General features: G+C 37.0%; 1 protein-coding gene across 2 annotated transcripts in view; it reads right to left on the reverse strand.

The window, feature by feature from the left end:
* LOC124722011 (condensin complex subunit 2-like) overlaps window positions 1-23,712 on the reverse strand; it is a 199,260-nt gene that overhangs the window by 8,458 nt on the left and 167,090 nt on the right. For both annotated transcript variants that reach the window (XM_047247187.1, XM_047247188.1), the window contains exons 10-11: window positions 21,967-22,104; window positions 3,326-3,415 (exon numbers count right to left, since the gene is read on the reverse strand). In XM_047247187.1, coding sequence (XP_047103143.1) covers window positions 3,326-3,415; window positions 21,967-22,104 — 228 coding nt within the window. The remainder of the gene's footprint in view (window positions 1-3,325; window positions 3,416-21,966; window positions 22,105-23,712) is intronic.

The raw sequence follows: 23,712 nt of genomic DNA on the forward strand, positions 1-23,712 counted from the left end.
CTATCTTCACTAACGTCAGTGTGGTCCACATCTTTGTACTGATCAAACTACACAATGACAAATGATAACAGAAATTATCGAACACATGCAAACACACACAACACCAGTACAACTGTTAACTAGTGAGGCGAGGTTTTGTTTCTGTTCTTCAATAATTGGCTCAATTCAGCATCCTTAGAGTTACCTGTAGCATCAGCAAAAATTAAGTGGACAAAAGTAATTTCACTACCTATACTTTGGGAGATGAGTCTTCCGTACAAACAGCTCAGTGGTGGTGTTTTGTTGCCTAGTAATCATGGGGCTACACTGCAAAAGTAAACGTAGTAGTGGGTTTCTTGAGTGTAATTGGTGCTGTCTTTTTGCTTTGTTTAACTAGAAGTCTAGTTCATAGTCTGTGCTTTCTGTGTTTACTCACTCCCATGTAATGTCAAACCATGTCCAGAGAGACAAGTAGTGCAATTCCAAAACAAATGAAACAAATGAAAAAAGCTCCCAACTCCAGTGTTAAGTGAGGTAGTATTTCTCATATGAAAAGGACAAAAGTGAGTTCTTATTTCTGATTGCTGAGGTTCTCAAGAGGATTGCTAGACAGTAAGCAAAAACACTGTTTCAACAAAAAGGAAAGAACAGTAGAACATAGATTGTGATGAGATGGCACATCGAGGCTGCATACACCGTGAAAAGAGTGATCGAAAAAAAGCAAGTGACAGCTTTGGATGATTTTCTGAAGATGCTATTCACTGATATATTTACACAGAGGTGACAAAAGTCATGGGATAGCTCGTAATATCATGTCAGACCTCCTTTTGTCCTGCATAGTGCAGCAGCTCGACGTGGCATGGACTCAACGAGTCATTGCAAGTCCCCTACAGAAATACTGAGCCATGTTGCCTCTATAACTGGGCACAACTGTGGACGTGTAGCTGGTGCAGGATTTTGTGTATGAACTGAACTTCCAATTATGTCCGACAATTGTTTGATGGGGGGCCAAATCATCTGCTCCAATTGTCCACAATGTTCTTCAAACCAACCGCAAACAATTCAGGCCCGACGACTTTGCGCATTGTCATCCATAAAAATTCCACAACTGTTTTGGAATATTAAGTCCATGAATGGCTGCAAATCGTCTTCAAGTAGCTGAAGTACGCTAACATAACCATTTCCAGTCAATGATCAGTTCAGTTGGACCAGAGGACCCAGTCCATTCCATTAAAACACAGCCCTCACCATTATGGAGCCACCACCACCTTGCACAATACCTTGTTGGCAACTTGGGTCCATGGCTTCATAGGGTCTGCACCACATAGTAATGCTACCATCAGCTCTTACCAAATGATATCAGGAGTCATCTGACAAGGCCACAGTTTTCCAGTCACCTGGAGTACAACCAATTGGTCACCCAAGGAGAGGTGCTGCATATGATGTAGTGTTATTAGCAAAGGTACTCACATCAGTCTTCTGATGCCATAGCCCATTAACACCAAATTTCACCAGACTGTCCAAATGGATATGTTCATAGTAAATCCCACCTTGATTTCTGTGGTTATTACATGCAGTGTTGCTTGCCTGTTAGCACTGACAACTTAATGCAAACGTCGATCCTGTCATCAGCCAGTGCGTTGTCCATGCTGAGAGGGAATGCCTGAAATTTGGTATTCTGGCACACTCATGACCTATGAATCCCTGAATAGTGAATTCTGTAACAATTTCCAAAACTGAATGTCCCATGCATCTTACTCAAATTATCAACCTGCATTCAAGATCTGTTAATTTCTGTCATGCGGCTATAATCATGTTGGAAATATTTCCACATGAACCACCTAAGTACATATGAAAACTCCACCGACACACTGTCCTTTTAAACTTTGTGTACACAATACTATATCACCATCAGTACATGTGCGCATTGCTATCCGATGACATTTGTCACCTCAGTGTATAACTATTTGTGAGAGACCAAATTTTCATTTCACACAATGCAGAAAGACATGGGCTTCAGGAACTTAGTTATTCCAATGATTACAATTACATTACTGGTCCTAGTAATTTATTGCTCTCTTCATGTGTGATTAATCGACTACCAGCTTCATCATGCTGTTCCCGAAACAGGTAACGTGAGCATTTTAATTATAAGGCTACCTTGATGCAATAAATAATTATAACCATTATGTGTAATTTCATATCATTCAGTTTTCACATTATGCCAAAACTTAAAACATGAGTAAATAATGGAAGAAAACCATAAATGGAAAGTACAGATGTTGCATGATGATGCAGATTTGTAGCTAGATGAAACTGATTAATGCCAATTTAAGAGGAGAGCATGCTGCCAACTGACAAATTATTCTGCCACTTGTTGCACAGCAAGTTAATAATGGAAATACTTAACAATTAAAACACAAACTGTGAATGATCGACAAGATTGAAACAATGGTGCACATTTCTATGACGATGTACAATATATAACTAAGATATTTCAGTGTACTACAGACTGCACAGTTATTTTCAGTTTTTCTAGTGTATATATATTACAACTAATAACTGTAGTTAAATTTACACATACAAATATGACCTGAATGTTGTCACAAGTTTTGTTTTTACCACTACAATACATGGGTAATAGCAACCAAGCCACATCAGGCAACTTTGCCACCTGGCAGTGTGAACTGTGAATACCGATTGTTTGTCTCACAGACTACAAATAAGTGGATACGGAGAACACCCAGGACCAAGGTTTTCACATCAAGGACCAACACCTCAAATGTAGCATAGCCATTCAGCTGAGGAATCTTTAACAATATCATATTTTCCAAAACAAAGCCCAAACATTACTGCAAAATTACTTGGCTGCAGCTAAACAGACAACCTCTCTGTAAATATAGGGTATGAATGAGCTCTAAGAAGCCAAAGAAATGAAGATCCCCTATCAAAGGCAGCTCTTAGTACAAAATGCAGCTTAGCAAAATGACTGTACAGAATTAAGAAAAACTAATAAACACTATATGGAAAGGCAAGACCGAGCTGGCCGTGTGAGGCAGAGGGACTAACAAACCACTGTTATTTTCTATTTTCTAAACAAAAAGCAGAATTGCATATTTAATTAAAGCAGCAAGGAATATGCCAGAAGTTAGGATTACACTAGGATTATTTCCTGAAATGAAGAAAATGTGTCCAGAAGCAGCCATGAACAAATATCAAGAATTTTCACAAGGAAATATGAATAGCTAAAAGGATAATAAAAGCACCACATAATTCACACACATCCTTAGATTACAGTCATGCAAATAAGATACATTGTATTAATTTATCACTGAAACACACTTACTTGTTTAAGAATAGACCACATTGTGGCCTTCAGCCTTGCCATGTCAACTTTTTTTGACTCTTTTGCATATGGTATGCTAATTTTTGTTGCCTATAAACAACACATACGACATCAGTTACAAAGGAATACTAGGTTACCAAATAAAATAATTACTGAGGAATATGATGGTTCAGACTATTGTAAAGCTATGGTTTGTTAACAACATACACGTGCCACACTGATCAGATCAGCTTATAATTACACAAGATAAAAGCAGATATGAAGATAAGATAATGCTTAATAATAACACAAGACTACTTTTAAAAACAAAACACTAGTCAGAGATCAGTTTCACTTCACTAGCAACAAATTGCGAACAGTTTTCATATTTAAAACACGCCGCTAAAAGTGACCAGACAAGTCTAACCATCTCAGAACAACATGCCCCACATTAACATAATTTCTCTACTAACACTGTCGCCATAAATCATATAAATTAGCCAGTAATTTATGTTTACTTAACATGGTAGAGGTAGAGAGGTGGGGAGAGGGAGGGAGGGGGGGGGGGGAGAGAGGGAGAGAGGGAGAGAGAGAGAGAGAGAGAGAGAGAGAGAGAGAGAGAAAATGGGGCGAGCAGTCAGTGGCAGAAAACCAGCTCAGTTTGGGGAAGGAAATCAGGCTTGCTTTTTTTAAAGCAACCATCCCAGCAGCTGAACACAGACTACGAATGAATGTTAAATGACTAAGTCACATAGAGTCAAATGTAAGATAATTTCATATCACTTTACTGGTGGGCATAAAGTATTAACTCAGCACTGGAGACACTCAGATACATTGCTGCTTTAATTGATTTTAAAGCACTGTTCCCTATATGTAACTGTTGCTTGTCCAATGTAAAAAGCAAATCCTCTCTATAGTTCGGCTGTGTTCACAGTGGCACCAACAACAGTTGTCAGACACAGTCACCAGAGCTTGCCCAATAGCATACCCAACAGTTGCATCATGGCGCATCCAATCTCTTGTCAGTTTTTGGTCGGGTCGTGGAGATTAGATTAGCTGAGGTTAGCAAATCAGCTTTTCATGGCCAAGGGTGGTATGGATACTATCAAGCCTGCCAAATGCATATAAAATGAGCTGTATCTGTCTCTCAGTAATTGACAAATTCATCAATTGAAACAACATTAATATTTGTTGTTCTCAAGCCAGTGTTATAGGCCCTCCGCTGTTCCTGATCTACATAAATGATTGAGGAGAATCTGAGTAACACTCTTACAAGGAACTCCTTGAGTGCGAGTTCACAAAAGGTCAATGATGTTTACGGCTTCCAACACCCCCCCCCCCCCACATTGTCTACCATGCAACCAAAATAATGACTGCAAAGGGCAACAGGGGGCGGGACTTGATGTATACAATGGTGAGCACAGCACGAGGCTAAGGAGCACAGCTGAACTGTTTAGTTAACTAGTAAATCACAACACTGCTAATGGTATTGATACAAATCTGAGCAATAGCAACAATAAACAAAGCAAACATTGCATTAATCGAGAACAACAGTTGCTGAAGTTGACACTTCATCAGAAAGGAACCCAAGGAATTTTGCAGAGTGAGAAAGGAGTGTCAGATGAAACATTAGCGTTTCCGCAATGTAAGTGGAACCTTGGGTGTTGTATATGCTCAACAGTGCGGGCAATGTATATAAAGAATACAATGATGACAGTACATGCTTAAAAAGTGAAAGCAATACTGAAACAGGTGTCAAGTCGTGTAGCTCATCATCCTTGTCAGACAGGAAACCACAAATCCTATCTCCAGTGTAATGTAGTAAAGGGCAATTGTTGCCCAAGCAGCATGTACTAAACATAATTTGGAAGATTATCTGCAGCACAGTAAAAAAAGAATTATTAACAGAATTCGAATAATTCTGCAGCAGTATGACCATGTAGGGCATATTCAAGGGAGAACAAGGCGCACTTGTTACAAAAACTGGTGTTTGCAAATTTCAAGGATGCTCAATACATTTTACAGGATGCGGATGATGGTGACCTACTGGGTTGTGCCTGACATAGATTACAGTGATTTTAAGGGAAGCAGTAGATGGTTGCGTAATTTCAAACAATGCGACAGAATTGGAAGATGTAAGGTAACGAAATTTCAAACGAAGTATCAATTTGATGATGCACAGCAAACTGCGGAATTTGCCCCAAAATTTGTTGATGCAATAAACAAACTTATCCCATCATACAGTAAGGAATTTGTTTTCAACTCAGACTGACTGGGATTTGATGAGAAAATGCATATGGAAGGAGTCCTGAAAATTAGAGATACAAATGGAGTTATATCAAGATAAACTAACACCAATGCCACACGACTGTCGTATAAAATTATGCAGACTGTTAATCTGAATGGTAAATTGGCTGGAAAGTTGTTTATTGTGCTGCGAGAAGTTAGAGGTGCTCTGCCACCTACAATTCTTTCTCATGTATGTGTGATCTAGTGAGGGCAGTAGGGAGTATTTACATTACAGCAAGATCGATTCCTGGTCTGTGTGTAAGACACTTACTCCTTTAGAGCAAACTATCCCTCCTGAAAAGGGTGAGACATTGCAATTCATACCACCTGAAACCACTGGACAAATTCACCCTCTGGACATTTGCTTTCTCCATGCCTATAAAACATTATTGCACTATCTGAACCTATGCCTTAAAGGATAGCTAAATGGTGGAATGTTTGGCATTCTGTTGCACACCATCAAATTCCATATCCATTACACCAATATGATTCTATATGTATTGTTTAAGAGTGGCTACCTAGCTGAACATCCTGCACCATTTGTAATTCTCAAGAAGGTCACCTTCAATCGTGATGGTATGAACCTTTGCGATCACTGGGACGTGCCATTTTTCATTTGGTGTTCATGGTGCAAGTTAATGGTTGGTTACAACATTTCTTGAATGTCGGCACTATCCACCCTTTGTGACATCCTTGACATACAATCCCACAGAAGGTAATTCTCTGTACCTCCCATACACTCACTCTCTGTCGCCTTCCTGATGTGCATGGTGTGTCATTAGCAGCTAATATTTTACCTGTCATAATTTTTAACACAACTCTGGAGGTCCTTGTTAAGATTGTTTGCAGATAATGTTGTCATTTACAAACAAATAATAGTCAGATGATTGAAACAAATTGCAAAATGACTTACACAAAATGTATGGTCATATACACATATTTTCACTCTCAAGAAGTAAAGAACTTTTCTCACAGAACTTTTCCTTTTGTGTTAAATTTCTCAGAATTGCACACCTCATTTTGTTTTCTGGAAAACTGGCACATACCTACCTTTCTACCCTATTTCATTTGACTCCACAACATGGACTTCACCCTTCCGCAACAGCATGAAATAAAGAGTCGTTCCATACCCTTACATAAATTTCACAACCAGAGCCTGTCGCAAGTTAATAGAATGAAAATATACTACACTTCTTTGCTCTACGTATAATGTTCATCATATCACTTGCTCATTAATAATAAGCACTTCACTTAGGATTCCAAGTTACATGCCTAAAGAGCGGCATATTTAAATTTGACAAAATAATTTGAATCTAGATCTAAGTGATTAAGGCAGTTCTTTTTACCCAACAAAAGCAGTGAAGTGGGACAAAGTGTATGATTACACTTTTTTTTCTTTTCAACACCTATTGCATTTTCTTTGAAAATTCTTCTCTCACATTACTGCAAACAGCTTCTTAATTATTCACAATTTTTTCATATGTATTACTGGTTTCACTAGTATCACTTCTGATTGCTCCAAAGCAGTTATGGCAGCAGGAATTAATCCAAAATTTGAAATTACATACAAAAGTTAGTCTGAAATATCAGCAGTAGACATTGACCCTTGGGCAAAGGGAATTCAAGCTGCTTCACTGCTACCGAATGAATCAATGATGCTTTTCACAACACCGAAGTTCTGGTGGTAATAGTTGCAGGCATCAATCCAGACCTCCATCTTTTTAAAATGGTGGATGGTGGTGAGGAAATGTCTGGAGCTAACAACTTAAACGCTGCAACACATGAATGGGGTTGACACACCCCATAAATTTGTCAATGCCACTGAATTTACTACAAATCCCTTCTGCAACTCTGTGCAAGCCACACACATCATTTTACAACATAATGATTTTAGTGAAACAGCATATTTCACTGTATAAGGCACAGCACCCATTGCTAAGAGTAGTACACCGTCCTGTTTAATGCATTTGGTTCATATAGCAGCCATATATTTGCCAAACAATTTACTAATGGTGGAAAAATTTACTTTTTCTAAATGTTCACTGAATTTTTCACCTGGAACATCTTCTTCTGAACTTCTCACAATAACATTATGAAAAGGATAGTTGCTACTCACCATATGGTGTCTGGTTTCATGAATTGATACCCATATTTCCTTTCATTTGCAACCCATTGTCTTTTTGGTGCAGTCTTGAAACACGAAGGAATTGTACTGGCTGCAACTGGGCACTGATTGAAATCAATGGGAAAGTTGAAAATTTGTGCGGGACCAGGATTCGAACCCGGATCTCCTGCATACTAGGCAGATGCCCTGACCACTAAACCATCCAGGCAGAGTAGCCATCACAAATGTAAGGACTACACTATCTAGCACGTCTCCCATCAGACCCAAATTATCTACTTTGGACATGGTCAAAAGAACAGACACCACACACATATAATTAAGGAAAAGATGGCTAATGATTTTTTCAGTGCGGATGCGCACCATGCTCCAACTTTTACTGGAATCAGCAAAATGCTGCAAGTAATGAGGATGCAGGGAAGGGGCACTACATTAGTAGTATGTGGATAAGTTGAGAATTTGGGTTTGATAGGAGGCGTGCTAGAGTAGTCCGTGAAGATGCAATGACCACTGAGTCCAGGTGACTTAGTGATCAGAGCATCTGCCTAATAAACACGAGATCCGCATTCAAATCCCAAGCCAGCATAAATTTTTAACTTCCTCCATCGATTTCAATCAATGCCCACTTAGACACAAAGGAATAACAGACATTGGCTGCAAGTAGGCAATCCTTTGTATTTCACATTTGTGTTTTTCTCCACAGTTACTCTTATGTCACACAGTTTACAATATAGTGTTTTATTATCAGTCACAAATGTTTTCTCAACATACTGAGGCACCAACTGTTGTAATTTTACTTGCATGCTTTGTTTCACTTTACACTCTCCCTCCCCCGAGCTATACTGCAAACATTTCTCACTTCAACAAGACTGAATAACTCAATGAGACATTTGCCTGCAGTCCAGGGTCTAGAATGATTTATCACTTTGGAGACCAACCACTTAGAAGAATACTGGGCCTAGGAAATTGGCCACTTATGCCGTTATTCAAAGCATTACTGGCACAGCCATAATTGCTCTATCTTCAAGAGTAACACATACTAAAAAGGACCAAGCTTGACGATTTAGTTTTCATATTTACTTAGTTCTTTGATAGATTATCTATTTCAAAATAATGTCACCCTACCACGGAAAAACTGATATGCGAGTTATTGAACAATTTATTCCTCTTGAGCTTCCAAAATTTCTTGGTAACTGAACAAACATGACGTATTTGTATCAGAATTACAGTAAACTGTGAAATCAAATGACTACAAGCATAATGTAATTTCAATGCTATCATATTGGCTCTGTCATTTGTGTGTGACAGCAGCTGTCATGTTTCTTTTGAAGTAATTCTAGAAATTGACAACAGCAGGCTACACCAACTCACTGCTGCAGAAGGGTTAAATCCATGTTGTGGATTCCAATGAAATAGAGAAGGAAGGCAGCTATGAACCATTTTCCAGAAAACAAAATGAGATGTAAAATTCCGAGAAATTTCACACAAAAGGAAAAAGTTCCATGAGAAAAGTTCTTTACTTCTTGAAAGTGTGAAAATAACGTGCATATGACCATTTACTGACTGAAATTGCTCTATCATAGAGAAATGGCCATATACGCATAAATATGACCTAACGTATTACAGTAATTAATTTAGTTCTTTCATAGCAAGCAATTATGTGAGTTTTCATAACATCTCAGTCTTACCAAATACTGTATGCCCTATCATAAAAATCAGAGTCCTACTTATCGTGGAGTGAGCTGATTCACATAATATGCTGCACTGAGTGTGAGGGTTGTTACAAATTTTTAAGTTATCCGACATCTACATAATAATTTCCTTAACAAGATATTGGTTTTACTTCTGATTGCTCAATTTGCAAAAGCAACTCATTTCAGTTCAATTGTGTTTAAAGAAACCAAAAACTTAGAGTTACAAGTTGTGTTGATTTAAGATGGTGCTGATCAGACTAGTAAATGTTAATTGCTCCAAGAAAAGTGAATTAAAATGTGGTAGTAATTGTACGTTGTGTGACCGGAAAGTCAGGAAAGGTATTCAGTGAAAATGCTGTAAACAGCGATTTCACAAAAACTGTTGGAAAATAAAGTTAGTAACTGTGGACTACTCTTTAGTCATATGATGCCTGTGTAATGGAAACACATGAAAAAAAGTATATAAACATTATCAGAGACAAGGACTCAATAAATCAAGTTCTACAAAGTGATACAGAAGTGTTGCAAATTAAATGTGCTGCTTTATAACACAGATGTGAAATTATGGGGAACAGCAATAGTTTAAAAGTAATTGACAATAAGTGTTTCGAAACTTTTAGCTCACTTGTAACCAAGAAATGTGCTATTAAAAAAAAAAAAAAAAAAAAAAAAAAAAAAAAAAAAAAAAAAAAAAGTGGGGGGTGGGAAGAAGGACTTAGAAAAAGACTGTGTAACAATAGCAGACAAGGAACATTGTTGTACATATATTCAACATGCATCCGATAATAAGCTTGCACCTGAAAATGTAGACGACTGCATGCTGTGCTTAAAATCATGTGCAAAAGAGAACCATCAAAAACTCACAGGGAATCTGCAAAGAACTGTTCTGCAGCAACACAAAAACAAGTGCATCATGAAATAGAAGTCAAATATTTGGAGATAGCCCAGTACACAATGTTTCAAACTTTGTATCAGACTCTGCAAAACAAAATATGAGTGTCTCAGCTTTTGCTAAGCATAGAGTGAAGTTTGAAAACGTGATTAGTGGGGTCGAAAAACAATGTGCCATTTCTACTGACAGTGACTGTGTTGTTCTCATAGTGGGATCAAGCGAGGTTTACAGCAATGAGGCCAGTGTACTTCTAAAAAAAAAAAAAAATTGCTTCCTATCTTTTAGTTGCAGACTATAAATGTTATAGTGACGAATCTACCCATGTGGTTTGATCTGGTGGACTGGTCTTGTGTAAATAGTGAAATTCGATGAACGAATGAAAAATTAAAACACTTCTGTTCCAAAACATAACACTTCTTGATGTCAACGATTGTGAAAAAGCTAGTTTCACAATGCATGGACAAAACTTGAATCAATCTGGTAAGAAGAGACTAGCATCAAATATAAACAAGGCTCTGACACAATAATGCACGAAAGCAGCTGCAAAAGCAAACAAGCCATCGCTTGAATTGTCTACACACAGGGAAACTAGTGAAAGGGGCCAATTTTAACTGGATTTGGTCCAACACCAACAATACAGAAGTGGAAGTTCCTTTACCCTGTAAACAACTAGTTTTAAAGAGGCTTTACCCAATAATGTATGCAGTAGTACTTACATTACGCATTTGAACATTGGAGGTCTGTCTGAAGGAATGATCATCAAGCTTTATGATATGCGAAAGTATGAAACAGTCAGTGAAGGTAATAGGTCTAAATGAACATGGGGTTAGAACTGGAAATATCAATCTTATCGACAAACTTCCAGGCATCCCTGGGTACCATATAAACTGTGTGTTCTTAGGTAAATTTGAACTCTGTTACATAAATTAAAAATTGAGTACTGTGTAAGAAACTAGTTACATGTGCTGACTTCAACATAGATGTAAGAATTAATGACAAACTTGCGTCACATTTAAAGACTCTGATATCCACAAAAGCACTAAATCTAAATTTCAACCAATGCACAAGAGTTACAGAACTACTTCAACATGTATTGATAATATTGTAAGTAGTTATGATTACAACATCAAAGTTACTTCAGATTTAGGAGTATCAGACCATGCAGCACTATTTGTATCATTACCACAATTAAATTTAGGTGACACAACTAATAGATGTAGGAACTTCAGCCAAGAAAATGTGGAAGTATTTATTATTTATTAAAAATCTTAGCCTCACCATATTGTCAGTCAGAAAACACTCTCCAACAAGTGACAACTACAGTAACTTTTCAACCGAATTCATGAGCATATTCAATAAATGCTTTCCTTTTGTAACAGATGCAACTGAGTCTCATAAAAGTATATCATGGGTAACAAAAGAATAATGTGTCTAGCATCAAGAAGAGGAAACTGCATATGGAGGCAAAGTTAATAGAAATCCTGAATCTCTTAAATATGTTAACACATAAAGGAAAACATCTGACAAATAGTCAAATTAGCAAAGCATACTGCAATCAATAAATTCATTTTAAATGCAAAAAACCAATCCAAAGCTGTTTGGTCTGTTATAAGAAGTGAGGTTGACAGTGGAATGGAGAGAAAATGTCCCTCTAACTAATGATAAATGGTAAGTAGTTACAGATTCCAGTGCCATATGTGAATCCTTCAATAATATCTCCATTAATTGTAACAAAATTGGTGCCTCCCCACCACCAAGTAGAATTTCTATTATGGCAGAGAGAAATTTCTCGGGTTTTAAGTTTTCACCTGTTTGAAGCTCTGATGTCATTAGAATCATAATTTCCCTAAAAAATTTCAACTCATTGGGTTGGTATGAGGTTCCCATTAAAATAATAAAATCAATACGTCATAGCACTGCACATCAACTCTCCCTCACAAGCAACCAGTCTTTAGAAGAGGTAAGTTTTTCAGATTGGTTAAAATATGCCAAAGTTCTGGTAGTTTATAAAAAGGGGAAACAAGATGAAATGGGGAAACTACAGGCTAATCTCATTGTTACCAAGTTTTTTCAAAAACATCTGAAAGAGCTGCATGTGATCAGACAGAAAATTACAATTCATTCCACAATATCATTTTACGCAATCATTCCACAATATCATTTTACGCAATCAGTAGGGTCTTAGTAAAGGCTCCAGCACAACCCACGCAACAAATGAATTGGTAACAGAAGTCAGCAGTTGTCTCAATAATAGAATGTGTCTGTCGAGCATCTTTTGCGATCTTGCCAAAGCCTTCAACACTGTAAATCGTTACCGCCTTCTTCAAACACTGACTAGTCGTGGTTTTCAAGGAAATTACATCTGGCAAACAGAAAACATATAGTACTTGTTAATAACTCTGGCAAGAAATTCCTTTCTGGCTGGGAACACACAGAATTAGGTGTCCCACAAGGCTCAATATTATGACCACTACTATTTTTGTATTAGATTAATGATATGCCATGCCAGGTTGAGTCTGACACCATCCTCTATGCAGCTCACTCCACAGTGATAGTCTGCTGTAAAACCAATGACGATTTAATTCACTGCACTGATCACATACTTGGGGACATGGAGGCACGGGTAAAAATAATAATCTGAAATTAAACTTTGCAACAACAGAAATTACTCATTTCGCCATGGAAAAACCAGTACGATGTGAGAGAGAGATAAGCTGTACAGACAAAAAATTAGACACTGCAAGCTGTGTCAGATTCCTTGATATGTAAAAACATAAAAGTATGTTGTACAGTGATTGTGTAGACAGCATTCTTATTCTGTGTGTGTATGAGATTCTCACTTTCACAAAGAAAAACACACAACTTTTTGAGGACACTGCTTCCTGCATCAGTATGAGACTAGACGTAGGGCAAGTTACTTGCTACCTACCCACAGACTCAAACTATAAGAAAAAACTCCATGCTACATGCGCATGAAATTTTTAAATAAAATCTGCAAGGGGAAAAGTGACCCCAATCTAAAAAAATGCTGAAGGAAACATCAAAAGATATTTTAAAGGTAAATGCTACTATAGTGTAGATTTCTTGAATGATGGCCACGTAATATAGTATTTCTCTAAAAAATAACACCATATATAGTATAACTACAGATTTAAAAAAAATTATAACCATGTTAAGTAATATACATGTATGTATGTATGTACGTCACCTTAGGTTAGTTTATTAGTCTGCATGAGAGTCTTAAAATTGACAAGTCACAAACTTTGATTGTATAAGGAATTTTACGTGATGATAATTTAATTTGATTTGCCCACACCTTCCCCAGCATAAGGCACTCACAATGTTCAAACATTAAAATTATATTCTATGTCAAAACACAATTGTTGCAGCACTGAGGTTGTAGGTTACACATAATTATGTGAACATCCAAGTATCCTGACTACCAAAAGATGACATTTCTGCACTCACGCCTCGCTACACAAAGTTTATTTAAATAGATAATTCATGTTATTGTCTTAGAAACACAACTGCTTCTACTACTATTAATTTAAGGTCATTAAATTGCAAAAATTTAGGAGTCAAAGGGAGATTAGTGTAGATGGGAGAATTAAATAAGATCAGATGGGGTACAGTGTACTTATCAGAACTGCAGTGAAGATGATGAAGACCACATATAATTAGAATCAGGACCATACATTTTAGTACAGAGCAACAGAACATGGAGGAAATTTAAGTGTAGGGTTTATTGTAGAAGGAATCTCAGAGAAAACAGCAAGACTTGCTTTAAAAGGTACTCCATGGAAATCTATACCCAAATGTGATCACATTACCACAAAGAGGTTCCAAGATTTTAATGGGAAAGCAGGACAAAAATTATAACTTCTGCACGAAACTTAGAATACGATTTCAGGGATGAAAGCAGTCAAACACCAGTAGAATTTGCCAAGATGAACAACATGATTGTCCTTTACACAGTGTTTTGGAAGAAAGCAAATGGAAAAATGGACTACTCAGTGACAAAATTGAACTAAAAATGAAATCAACTACGATTATCAAACAATAAAGAATTTTGACAATATGTGATAGTCCTAAACTACTATCGAATTTTAGCTGATTACACTCGTTAAGATGCACATTCAGGGAGAGAGAAAACGAGAGAGAGAGAGAGAGAGAGAGAGAGAGAGAGAGAGAGAGAAATGAAAAAAAAAAAGAAAAAAGAAAAAAGGAGGAAAACACACACACACACACACACACACACACACACACACACACACAACCACACACAACCAAAGAGATTGCAGGGATGAAGAAAGCAAATGGAAATACAATGTTAAACGGAATGAAGAAGCTATATTATAGTAAATGTGAGAATTTCAAGTAAACTATTGTAGAACCATGGTGGAATAAGATGAATTAAACAAAAATGTTCAGAAATTTCAAATAGGTAATGATAATATACAAGGAAAATATAATAAGATTAGATTAATACTTGTTCCATAGATCATGAATACGACACTTCGTAATGATGTGGAACGTGTCAGGTTAATAAAAGATGTCTGTACAAGATATTACATTACACAAAATATTGCATGACACTAATGTTTAAGTTGGTTTTTTTTCCCTCAATTTATATCTAAAAATTCAGCCAATGAGTAGAAGGAGTTGTCATCTAGAAATTCTTTTAATTTATTTTTAAATGTTGGTTGGCTATCTGCCGGGCTTTTCATGCTGTTTGGTAGGTGACCAAAGACTTTTGTGGCAGCATAATTTACCCCTTTCTGTGCCAAAGTCAGATGTAACCCTGCATAGTGAAGATCATCCTTTCTCCTGGTGTTACAGCTATGCACACTGCTATTTCTTTTGAACTGGGTTGGATTATTAACAACAAATTTCATAAGCGAATATATATAATGTGAGGTTACTGTGAGGATCCTTAAATAGATGTCTGCAGGATGACCGTGGGTGGGCTCCAGCAATTATTCTGATTACACGTTTTTGAGCAATGAATACTTTTCTACTCAACGATGAATTACCCCAGAATATGATGCCATACGAAAGCAGTGAATGAAAGTAGGCATAGTGAGCTAATTTACTGAGATTCTTATCACCAAAATTTGCAATAACCCTAATAGCATACGTAGCTGAACTCAGACGTTTCAGCAGACCATCGATGTGTTGCTTCCAGTTTAACCTCTCATCAATGGACACACCTAAAAATTTTAAAAATTCTACCTTAGCTACAGACTTCTGTTCAAAGCCTATATTTATTACTGGAGTTGTGCCATTTACTGTACGGAACTGTATATACTGTGTTTTATCAAAATTTAAAGAGAGTCCGTTTGCTGAGAACCACTTAATAATTTTGTGAAAAACATCATTTACAATTACATCACTTAGTTCTTGGTTTTTGGATGTTATTACTATATTTGTATCATCAGCAAGAAGAACTAACTTTGCATCTTCATCAATGTGGAATGGTAAGTCATTAATGTATATCAAGAACAATAAAGGACCTAAGACCGAACCCTGTGGGACCCCATACTTGATAGCCCCCCAGTTTGAGGAATCAGCTGCTGTTTTAACATTACATGAACCAATTATTTCAACTTTCTGCATTCTTCCAGTTAAGTATGAATTAAACCATTTGTGCACTGCCCCCCCCCCCCCCCCTCAAACCATAATGATTTAGCTTATCTAAAAGAATTCCATGATTTACACAATCAAAGACCTTTGAGAGATCACAAAAAATACCAATGGGTGATGTCCGGTTATTCAGAGCATTTAATATTTGATCAGTGAAAGCGTATACAGCATTTTTTGATAGAGCTGTCAGAAGAGAGATTGGGCGATAGTTGTTGACATCCGACGTATCCCCCTTTTTATGCAATGATTTTACAATGGCATATTTCAATCTATCGGGGAAAACACCCTGCTCCAAAGAGCTATTACATATGTGGCTGAGAATCCTACTTATCTGTGGGGAACAAGCTTTAAGTACCTTGCTGGAAATGCCATAAATTCAGTAAGAGCTTTTACTTTTCAGTGAGTTTATTATTTTACTGATTTCAGAGGGAGAGGTTGGTGGAAATACAGTTGTTTTAAACTGCACAGGTATGGCCTCTTCTATTAGTAGCCTTGCCTCTTCTAGTGAAGATCTAGATCCTATTTTCTCCACAACATTTAAAAAATGATTATTGAAAATATTTTCAATTTCTGATTGTTTGTTAGTACACTTGTCATTCAGTTTTATGGCACTAAAGTCTTCCTGTGCTCTTGGTTGCCCTGTTTCCCTTTCAATAATATTCCAAATTGCTTTAATTTTATTATCAGAGTTACTGATCTCAGACATGATACACATGCTTCTGAACTTTTTAATAACTTTCCTTAGTACCGCACAATAGTTTTTATAATATTGAACAATTTCGGGGTCAGTACTCCCTCTTGCTGTTAGATACAGTTCTCTTTTACGGTTGCAAGATATTCTTATTCCTTTAGTTAGCCAAGGTTTCTTGTATGTTTTCTTGGAATTATGTTTAACTATTTTCTTGGGAAAACAATTTTCAATTACCCTTAAAAATGTATCGCGAAATAAGTTATATTTCAAGTTTCCATCGGGTTCCTTATACACTTCATCCCAGTCTAGCTGCTGTAGGCTTTGCCTAAAGTTTGCAATATTTATATTGTTAATTGAATGCACTGCTTTGAAATTCTGATTTGATATACTGCATGGAACTATGTCATGTACTGTAACTAGCTGTGCACCATGATCTGAAAGACCATTCTCAACAGGATAAGCATTTATGTCCTTAAACTTATCTTGGTCTATAAAAAAAGTTATCTATCACTGTCCTGCTGTTCTTTGTTATCCGAGTAGGAAAATCAATGACGGAGCTCAAATTGAAAGAACTGAGTAATACTACAAGGTCATTCTTCCTATTACACTCTTTCAGGGAATCAACACTGAAATCCCCACAAATGATAATTTGCTTCCCCCTGTCTGACAGATAGCGCAACAAAGCATCCAAGTTTTCTAGAAATAGCTGGAAATTCCCTGAGGGGGACCTCTACACTGTTACAATTACGAAAGTGCCATCATTTAGTTTTAGTTCAGTGGCACATGCTTCCATATGTTGCTCTACACAAAATTTTTTAATTTCTAAATTTTTTACACTGTGGAAGCTTTTGACATATATGGCAACTCCTCCTCTCATCATATTATCTCTACTTACATGTGCAGCTAATTTGTACCCATTGATGCTAACCTTTTGCATATCAGTGACAATGTGATGCTCAGACAGGCATAGTACATCTATTACATTCTCAGTTTCTATATCTTCTAAACAAAGCAGAAGCTCATCAATTTTATTCTTCAATTCCCCAATATTTTGATGAAATATACTAACATTATTTTTCACTTTACTTTTCTGAGTATCTTTAACGTTTTTAACATCTTTAGTACTTGCCTGGCTGAGTTTCCCACTGGACACTGATCTTACACTAAAAAAGTTTTTCCACCATGAGATTTAGTTCCTCCCCCTTTAAATTTCCTGCTATCAGCCCAGCCAGTTTACCCTTCCCTTTCTTGTTGAGGTGAGAAACAAACTTACAATGAACATAATACTTGCATTACATTTACATCAAATTACATTAGTTGAGATGATAGACAGCACACCAACAACAGAGAGTAAATCGTATAGACATACCAAGATTTCTTTAAATGTTTGCATTCTTCAGGAGATGAATCAAAAACACAGATAATTAAAAAGGTAATGTCAAGTGGTGTGTATGAAGTCATAGAGTTATGACAAATTTGAGGGTACAAGGAGACTAAGGTCTTTCAACAGAAATTATTAAAGGCGGAGAAAAAGTAATGCACAAAAACTTACAAAATTGCTTGCAAGTCCTCTTGTAGGAGCCTTGAGGATGTCAGGGCCAACGACATATACAGACCCTGCAACGAACTTGTGACGTCACACTTGTCGGCTCGTCCGCTACACTTCGCGAACACACTGCTCTGCGCAGGGCCCACAGGAAATCAATATGTAGTTGAAAAGGTACAAACTAAAGGTCTTAACTTTGTTGGGGATAGAGTGTTCATGCATTTCAACCAGCAGTCAATAATTATTAAATTCATCTGTAGTTATTTGCTTTCAGCCAGAGATGGCTACTGGCACTCTTAAGACCTGCAGGGTCACGTGCTGTTACGTACATGCCACAACCTGTCTTTGTCGTGAGCATCGGAGGAAGCTTACCCCTAAATTCTCACACAGCCATCGCCTAAGAAGCAATATGAGCTATTGAAAATTACTTGTTACAGCGTAAAGTCAAGTGCTGGCATGCCAGTCAGAAACGAGAGAGCAGAGGGGGCTGTGAAGACGATGTCAGCCAATTGCATGCTGACTGACCCCCCTCCATGACAACAACGCAACGGCAGTGGCCTCCATGCGAAGAGGAATAAGAGCTGTCCTGACTGGTTGTGGCTCACTTCTACAGCAGCATCATGATTAAATACTTCAAGACCAGCAACTTAGGAACTGTATATACTGACGAACATTGTTTATTTTGTCTGTCGCCCTTTGCTTGCGACACATCTATGTCATTCTCAAATTGTCAGTGATTCATTTCGTAATAAAACTCTTTAACACAATTTGCTTGAATTTTTGTCTAGCGATCCGAGACAGCAGGTTTCCTCAACACCCAACATTTGACGAGTAGGCAGGATTTATAATTACTTATGGAGTCTAAACTAGTTGAGCCAATAAACAATGTGTGTTAGCACTATTTAATGATCTCTGTAGTCAAATTTAGTAAGCACACTGATGCTCTATACCAACAACATGACTAACATGACATTGTAGACCAATCGGGCCACCTCTTCTTCATGTACCAAATATTTACAGTAATTACTTCTCACATAGTAAAAATATTGGATATTTATTACATACTGGAACCAGCCTGCTTTAAAAGTGGATATAGTACACTGCCTCAATGGCAAATTTTGAATGAAATTACAAAACAGAGCAAAGAATATCAGTTACCACTTTGCCAATTTATGAATTTTGAGACAACATTCAACTCCACTGAGAGAAAATCTGTACTAACTGTTCCTGAGAAAAAAAGGCACCGATTCAATTTTCATTAGGACCCTAAAGAATTCATATATTAATGCTACAGATTCCACTACACTTCATCAGGATAGTGAGATATTCAAAATTAAAGTAGGAGTCAGATTAGAAGACTTTTACCACCAAATTATTCTTGGCAGCCTTCGAGAAGATTCCAGATGGGAAGACAAAGAGTAAATATATGTTAATGCAACTTATCCAAAATAACCCTGGTTCATGATGACATTGTACTGTTTGCCTGTAATACAGATAAACTACATGAAAGAATGGAAGTACTTAATACGGAACATAACTTCAACATTTTCTGAAAACCAATAGCAATAGAAATAATAATTTACAACAGCTCATCCCACCACCCATGACGAAAGTAGCACCTTATAGCAGTGTAATACACAGAACAGTAACACTAGCTGTGTCAGAAAGTCACATCATACAGCAGTTAGAAAAAAAAAAAGAAAAAAAAACCTGTTACAAAATTGGAACCACTGACATAACGATAAACAGTTGGTAAGTCACAGGGAGACAAAGTTAATCAAGAACAAATAAAAAAAAATTGAAGGTCACCCCATACACTAGCATACCCTTTATCAGTATAATTTTGGCATTTATACCACATTCCTGCCCATATGTATTACATTTTTGTTGCATTGTTTTAATGCACAGTACAGGAAGATTTTGCTATGGGAGACTAGCGAGTTGGCAGGATCACAAAGCACACTCACTGCGACATGCCAGATAGTCACATAGTGTGAGAATAGCCAGGTGAGCAAGAGCTGTACTGTACTGGAGCTGACACACACACACACACACACACACACACACACACACACACACACAGACAGACAGACAGACAGACAGACAGAGAGAGAGAGAGAGAGAGAGAGATTGGGGATTCACCTACCACACTGGGCACCAAGAAGCAGGTCTTTGATTATTTATATTTCCTGTTTAAATATTAATATACAGCTCCAACCACACTGATGATGTTCCTTGCATTGAGACCTTATTAACAATAATTTCAATATCACTCAGTTCATTAGGAAATGCTACTGACAAATTTTAGTTACTATCAGCACTTAATGATGGAAAGGATGGACCAATCACAACTGTGTCCTGAAAAGGCTGCCGCCAAACTGGTAACATAGCTTGTTAGGCAGACTATGGTCACTTTTCGAGGTGGTCACATGCAGATTAGTGTTCGAATTGCAACTCTGTAAAGACAAGCGGTTGTTGAAGTTGCCTCGAAAAATGTATTCGTGCAATATATTTGTGCGATATCATGCGGATTCTAAGACCACGTGAAGCATTTTGTGACTTTTGCGGTGCTCGAGGACTAATGATTAACGACTAGGAATGTTATTATGAATATTAACAATAGACTGGTTCTAGAAATCTTTTTTACAAATTTCACAACTGGATAAATAAAACAAAACTAATTGGCATCCTAGCATTTTATGATTCTCATTATGCTTAAGCTTTTTAAACCTCCCCAGGTACCACATTATTATGCATTGTTTCTTTCACAAGCATTAGAGCTCGCGACCGATGTATAACAAACCAATCGGGGCAATGTCTACAAGACATGAGGTAAGCAAACCAGCAACACTTCAGTTACGAGAAATGCGGTGGTGGCAGCACGGGTGGGGGTGTTCACTGGACTTTGATATGTAAATCGCGCATAGCATCATTGTGCGGACGATATTTGAACATCCATTCCCCTATCTGCTGTGATAGCGTTACAGTTGGTCTCTTTGAGAGTTGACTAACATGGCAAACTATATTTTGAACAAGTGCTTTTGTATCCCTCATGGGTCAGTGTCACACCAGATAGCGAGAAATGTGAAGAAACGAAAGTTCAACATCAGCTCTTCAACTACACACAAATTTGACTAGTGTATACAGTAAACAAACAAGATAAATTTAAGAGAACTGGAGCACATAAAATACAGTGTACTTATGGAAACTTTTACGTTGGAAAGATACGGAGAGACTCCAACACATTTTGTGAACTCATGGCAGTTCTTCGACTAAAGAAATGACAACCAAAAGCACTCTGCAATCCAAGTGATAAATTTCAAACAATTTAGATATTTTGACAATGTTGGTTTTCCAGGAGCATCACACCTGAACTGGACACCTGATATGCCACCTGATGAAAGGGCAAACGTCTGAAATGAGTCTTTAATAAAAACTAAGTTCAGTGATTGGTTACCTTGTGTTTTTATTTATATTTTAATAGGGCAGGTCTGAAAATATGACAAACTCACTACACTACAACTAGAATAAGGACTATCCATTCTTTACAAATTCCAACAGATAAGAAGAGAGGTAATGGACAGAGGGTGATATAAGAAAACATGCAGGAGCAACATGAATGCACACAGTTGAAGACTGCAAGCAGTTGAAAAGTCCAGATGAGATTTATACTAACAGTGTATGTCAAATAACATAATTAAAGAGAGACGTAAATAATAGATAAAAATTTTTAACTGTACTTTCCCCATACAACAACTGTTGTCACTATATTTGAAGATGCTCACCACTGTAGGTGGAGTCAACAGTTTCCACTGACATACGCTTTCCCTTTCATCTCTAGTTGGTGTGACTGGATGGCCATTAACTTCTTGCAATTCATGTCCATCTTCTTCATGTTCTGATGACGATGATTCATCAAAGTTCTAAAACAAAAAAAGTAAGGATGTAATTGCTGCACTGACACTCATCACACTAGGAAAAAGAAATGGAAACTTTTACCAACTTTATACACAATTTTGTTTCTTCAAATAGCATTTGTGATTAACAAATATATGATTCTATGTTCAACCATGATTACTAAGCATCATGGATCATCTGATGCAGGTGAATCAACAGGTGAAGTTACATGCTTTAGAAGTTACATTTATTCATATATTTCTTTATAAATGAAATGGCTTATTGTCTGAAACAGATATGGACTGGCTGTTCATAGGCATTTGATCAAGTCATTCCTACATCAATGGATTGAACACGATGGTCTGGTTCCCTTTCTAAATGAGTGTCACAGAATAAGAGGCGACTATTATTGACACGAAGTAACCACTGCCATAGACTGTACAGTGGATTGTGGATTGTATATGTATATTTGAGAATATAATTGTGGATTGTATATGTATATTTGAGAATATAGGAGTTTTGGCATACTTCTGACATGGATGGGACAAGGGAAATGGCTGGAGTCGTTCTTTTAACAAGCAAATGAATGGTGTGATTTTCACTAAGGTTGCCTGGATCAGGATGCAAGACATGTTACTCTGAAAACGATTCCTGTAAAAAGGAAGATCAGATTTCATAAGAAAATTTGTAAACATTGTTGCCTTTTTTAAAAATAAATTATGTGATTTACCGAAGCCAACACATCGCACCAGGGAAAGAAAAGTGATAGGTCTAAGAACAGCATCTTTAGTTTATGCACTGTAAAATACGCATGGAAGTGCCCCAAAGTCCATGAAAAATATAATGGAATTTACTGCCAACAATGTTGTTACTTAAATATTAAAGGCAGCTTATACTATTTTAACGTAAGTTTTATACAATTAATTCTTTAAGACTTTTCAAAGGTATTGCATTTTTCAGTTGTATCACTGTTCTTGCCATGTTTTAATCTATATCCTCAGGTGAACAACAAATTTTCTGAAATTTCTGAAGTGTAGTACAAAAGGTATGTTTTGGTAGGAAACACATTTATTATTTCTTGCTGTTTCCCAGTAGTTTCCAACGTAATTAATAAACCAAATCAGTACTAATTGTCAACTTATTTTCACTTATTGTTCAGAATGTGTCCCCTTCCTATCAAATGTATACCATTTAACATAAAGGTACAAAATGGCCACAAACTGTGTACGAAACACTGTTATAAACATTACGCAATCACTGTTTAATGAACTGATGAGGATTTTCTGGTGCATAATGGTATGATATGCGAGCTCACATGCCCTGAGGATGAACCACTCTCAACCTGGAAAAATGAAAAATTAAAGAACCAAACTACTTGAAACCACTTCAATCACTGGCAGAAATTACCACACACAAGTTGATCTAGTAGTTTTTTTCCATGCATGACAAAAAATGTGTAAGGATCAATAAGCAGATTTTTGATAATGTTCTGACATAATGATATTGCAGTTCCCCAGTTGCTTAACTAATAGGATTCTCATAACAAGTGGGAAACATTTTACGACCTAGTTTTATTTTTGCCACCCAACATTAGACTCATTATGGTGCAGCTATTTTGGAACTTGAATGGAGTA

The sequence above is a fragment of the Schistocerca piceifrons genome, chromosome X (assembly GCF_021461385.2).
Source record: "Schistocerca piceifrons isolate TAMUIC-IGC-003096 chromosome X, iqSchPice1.1, whole genome shotgun sequence".
In the NCBI taxonomy this organism is placed as follows: Eukaryota; Metazoa; Arthropoda; class Insecta; order Orthoptera; family Acrididae; genus Schistocerca; species Schistocerca piceifrons.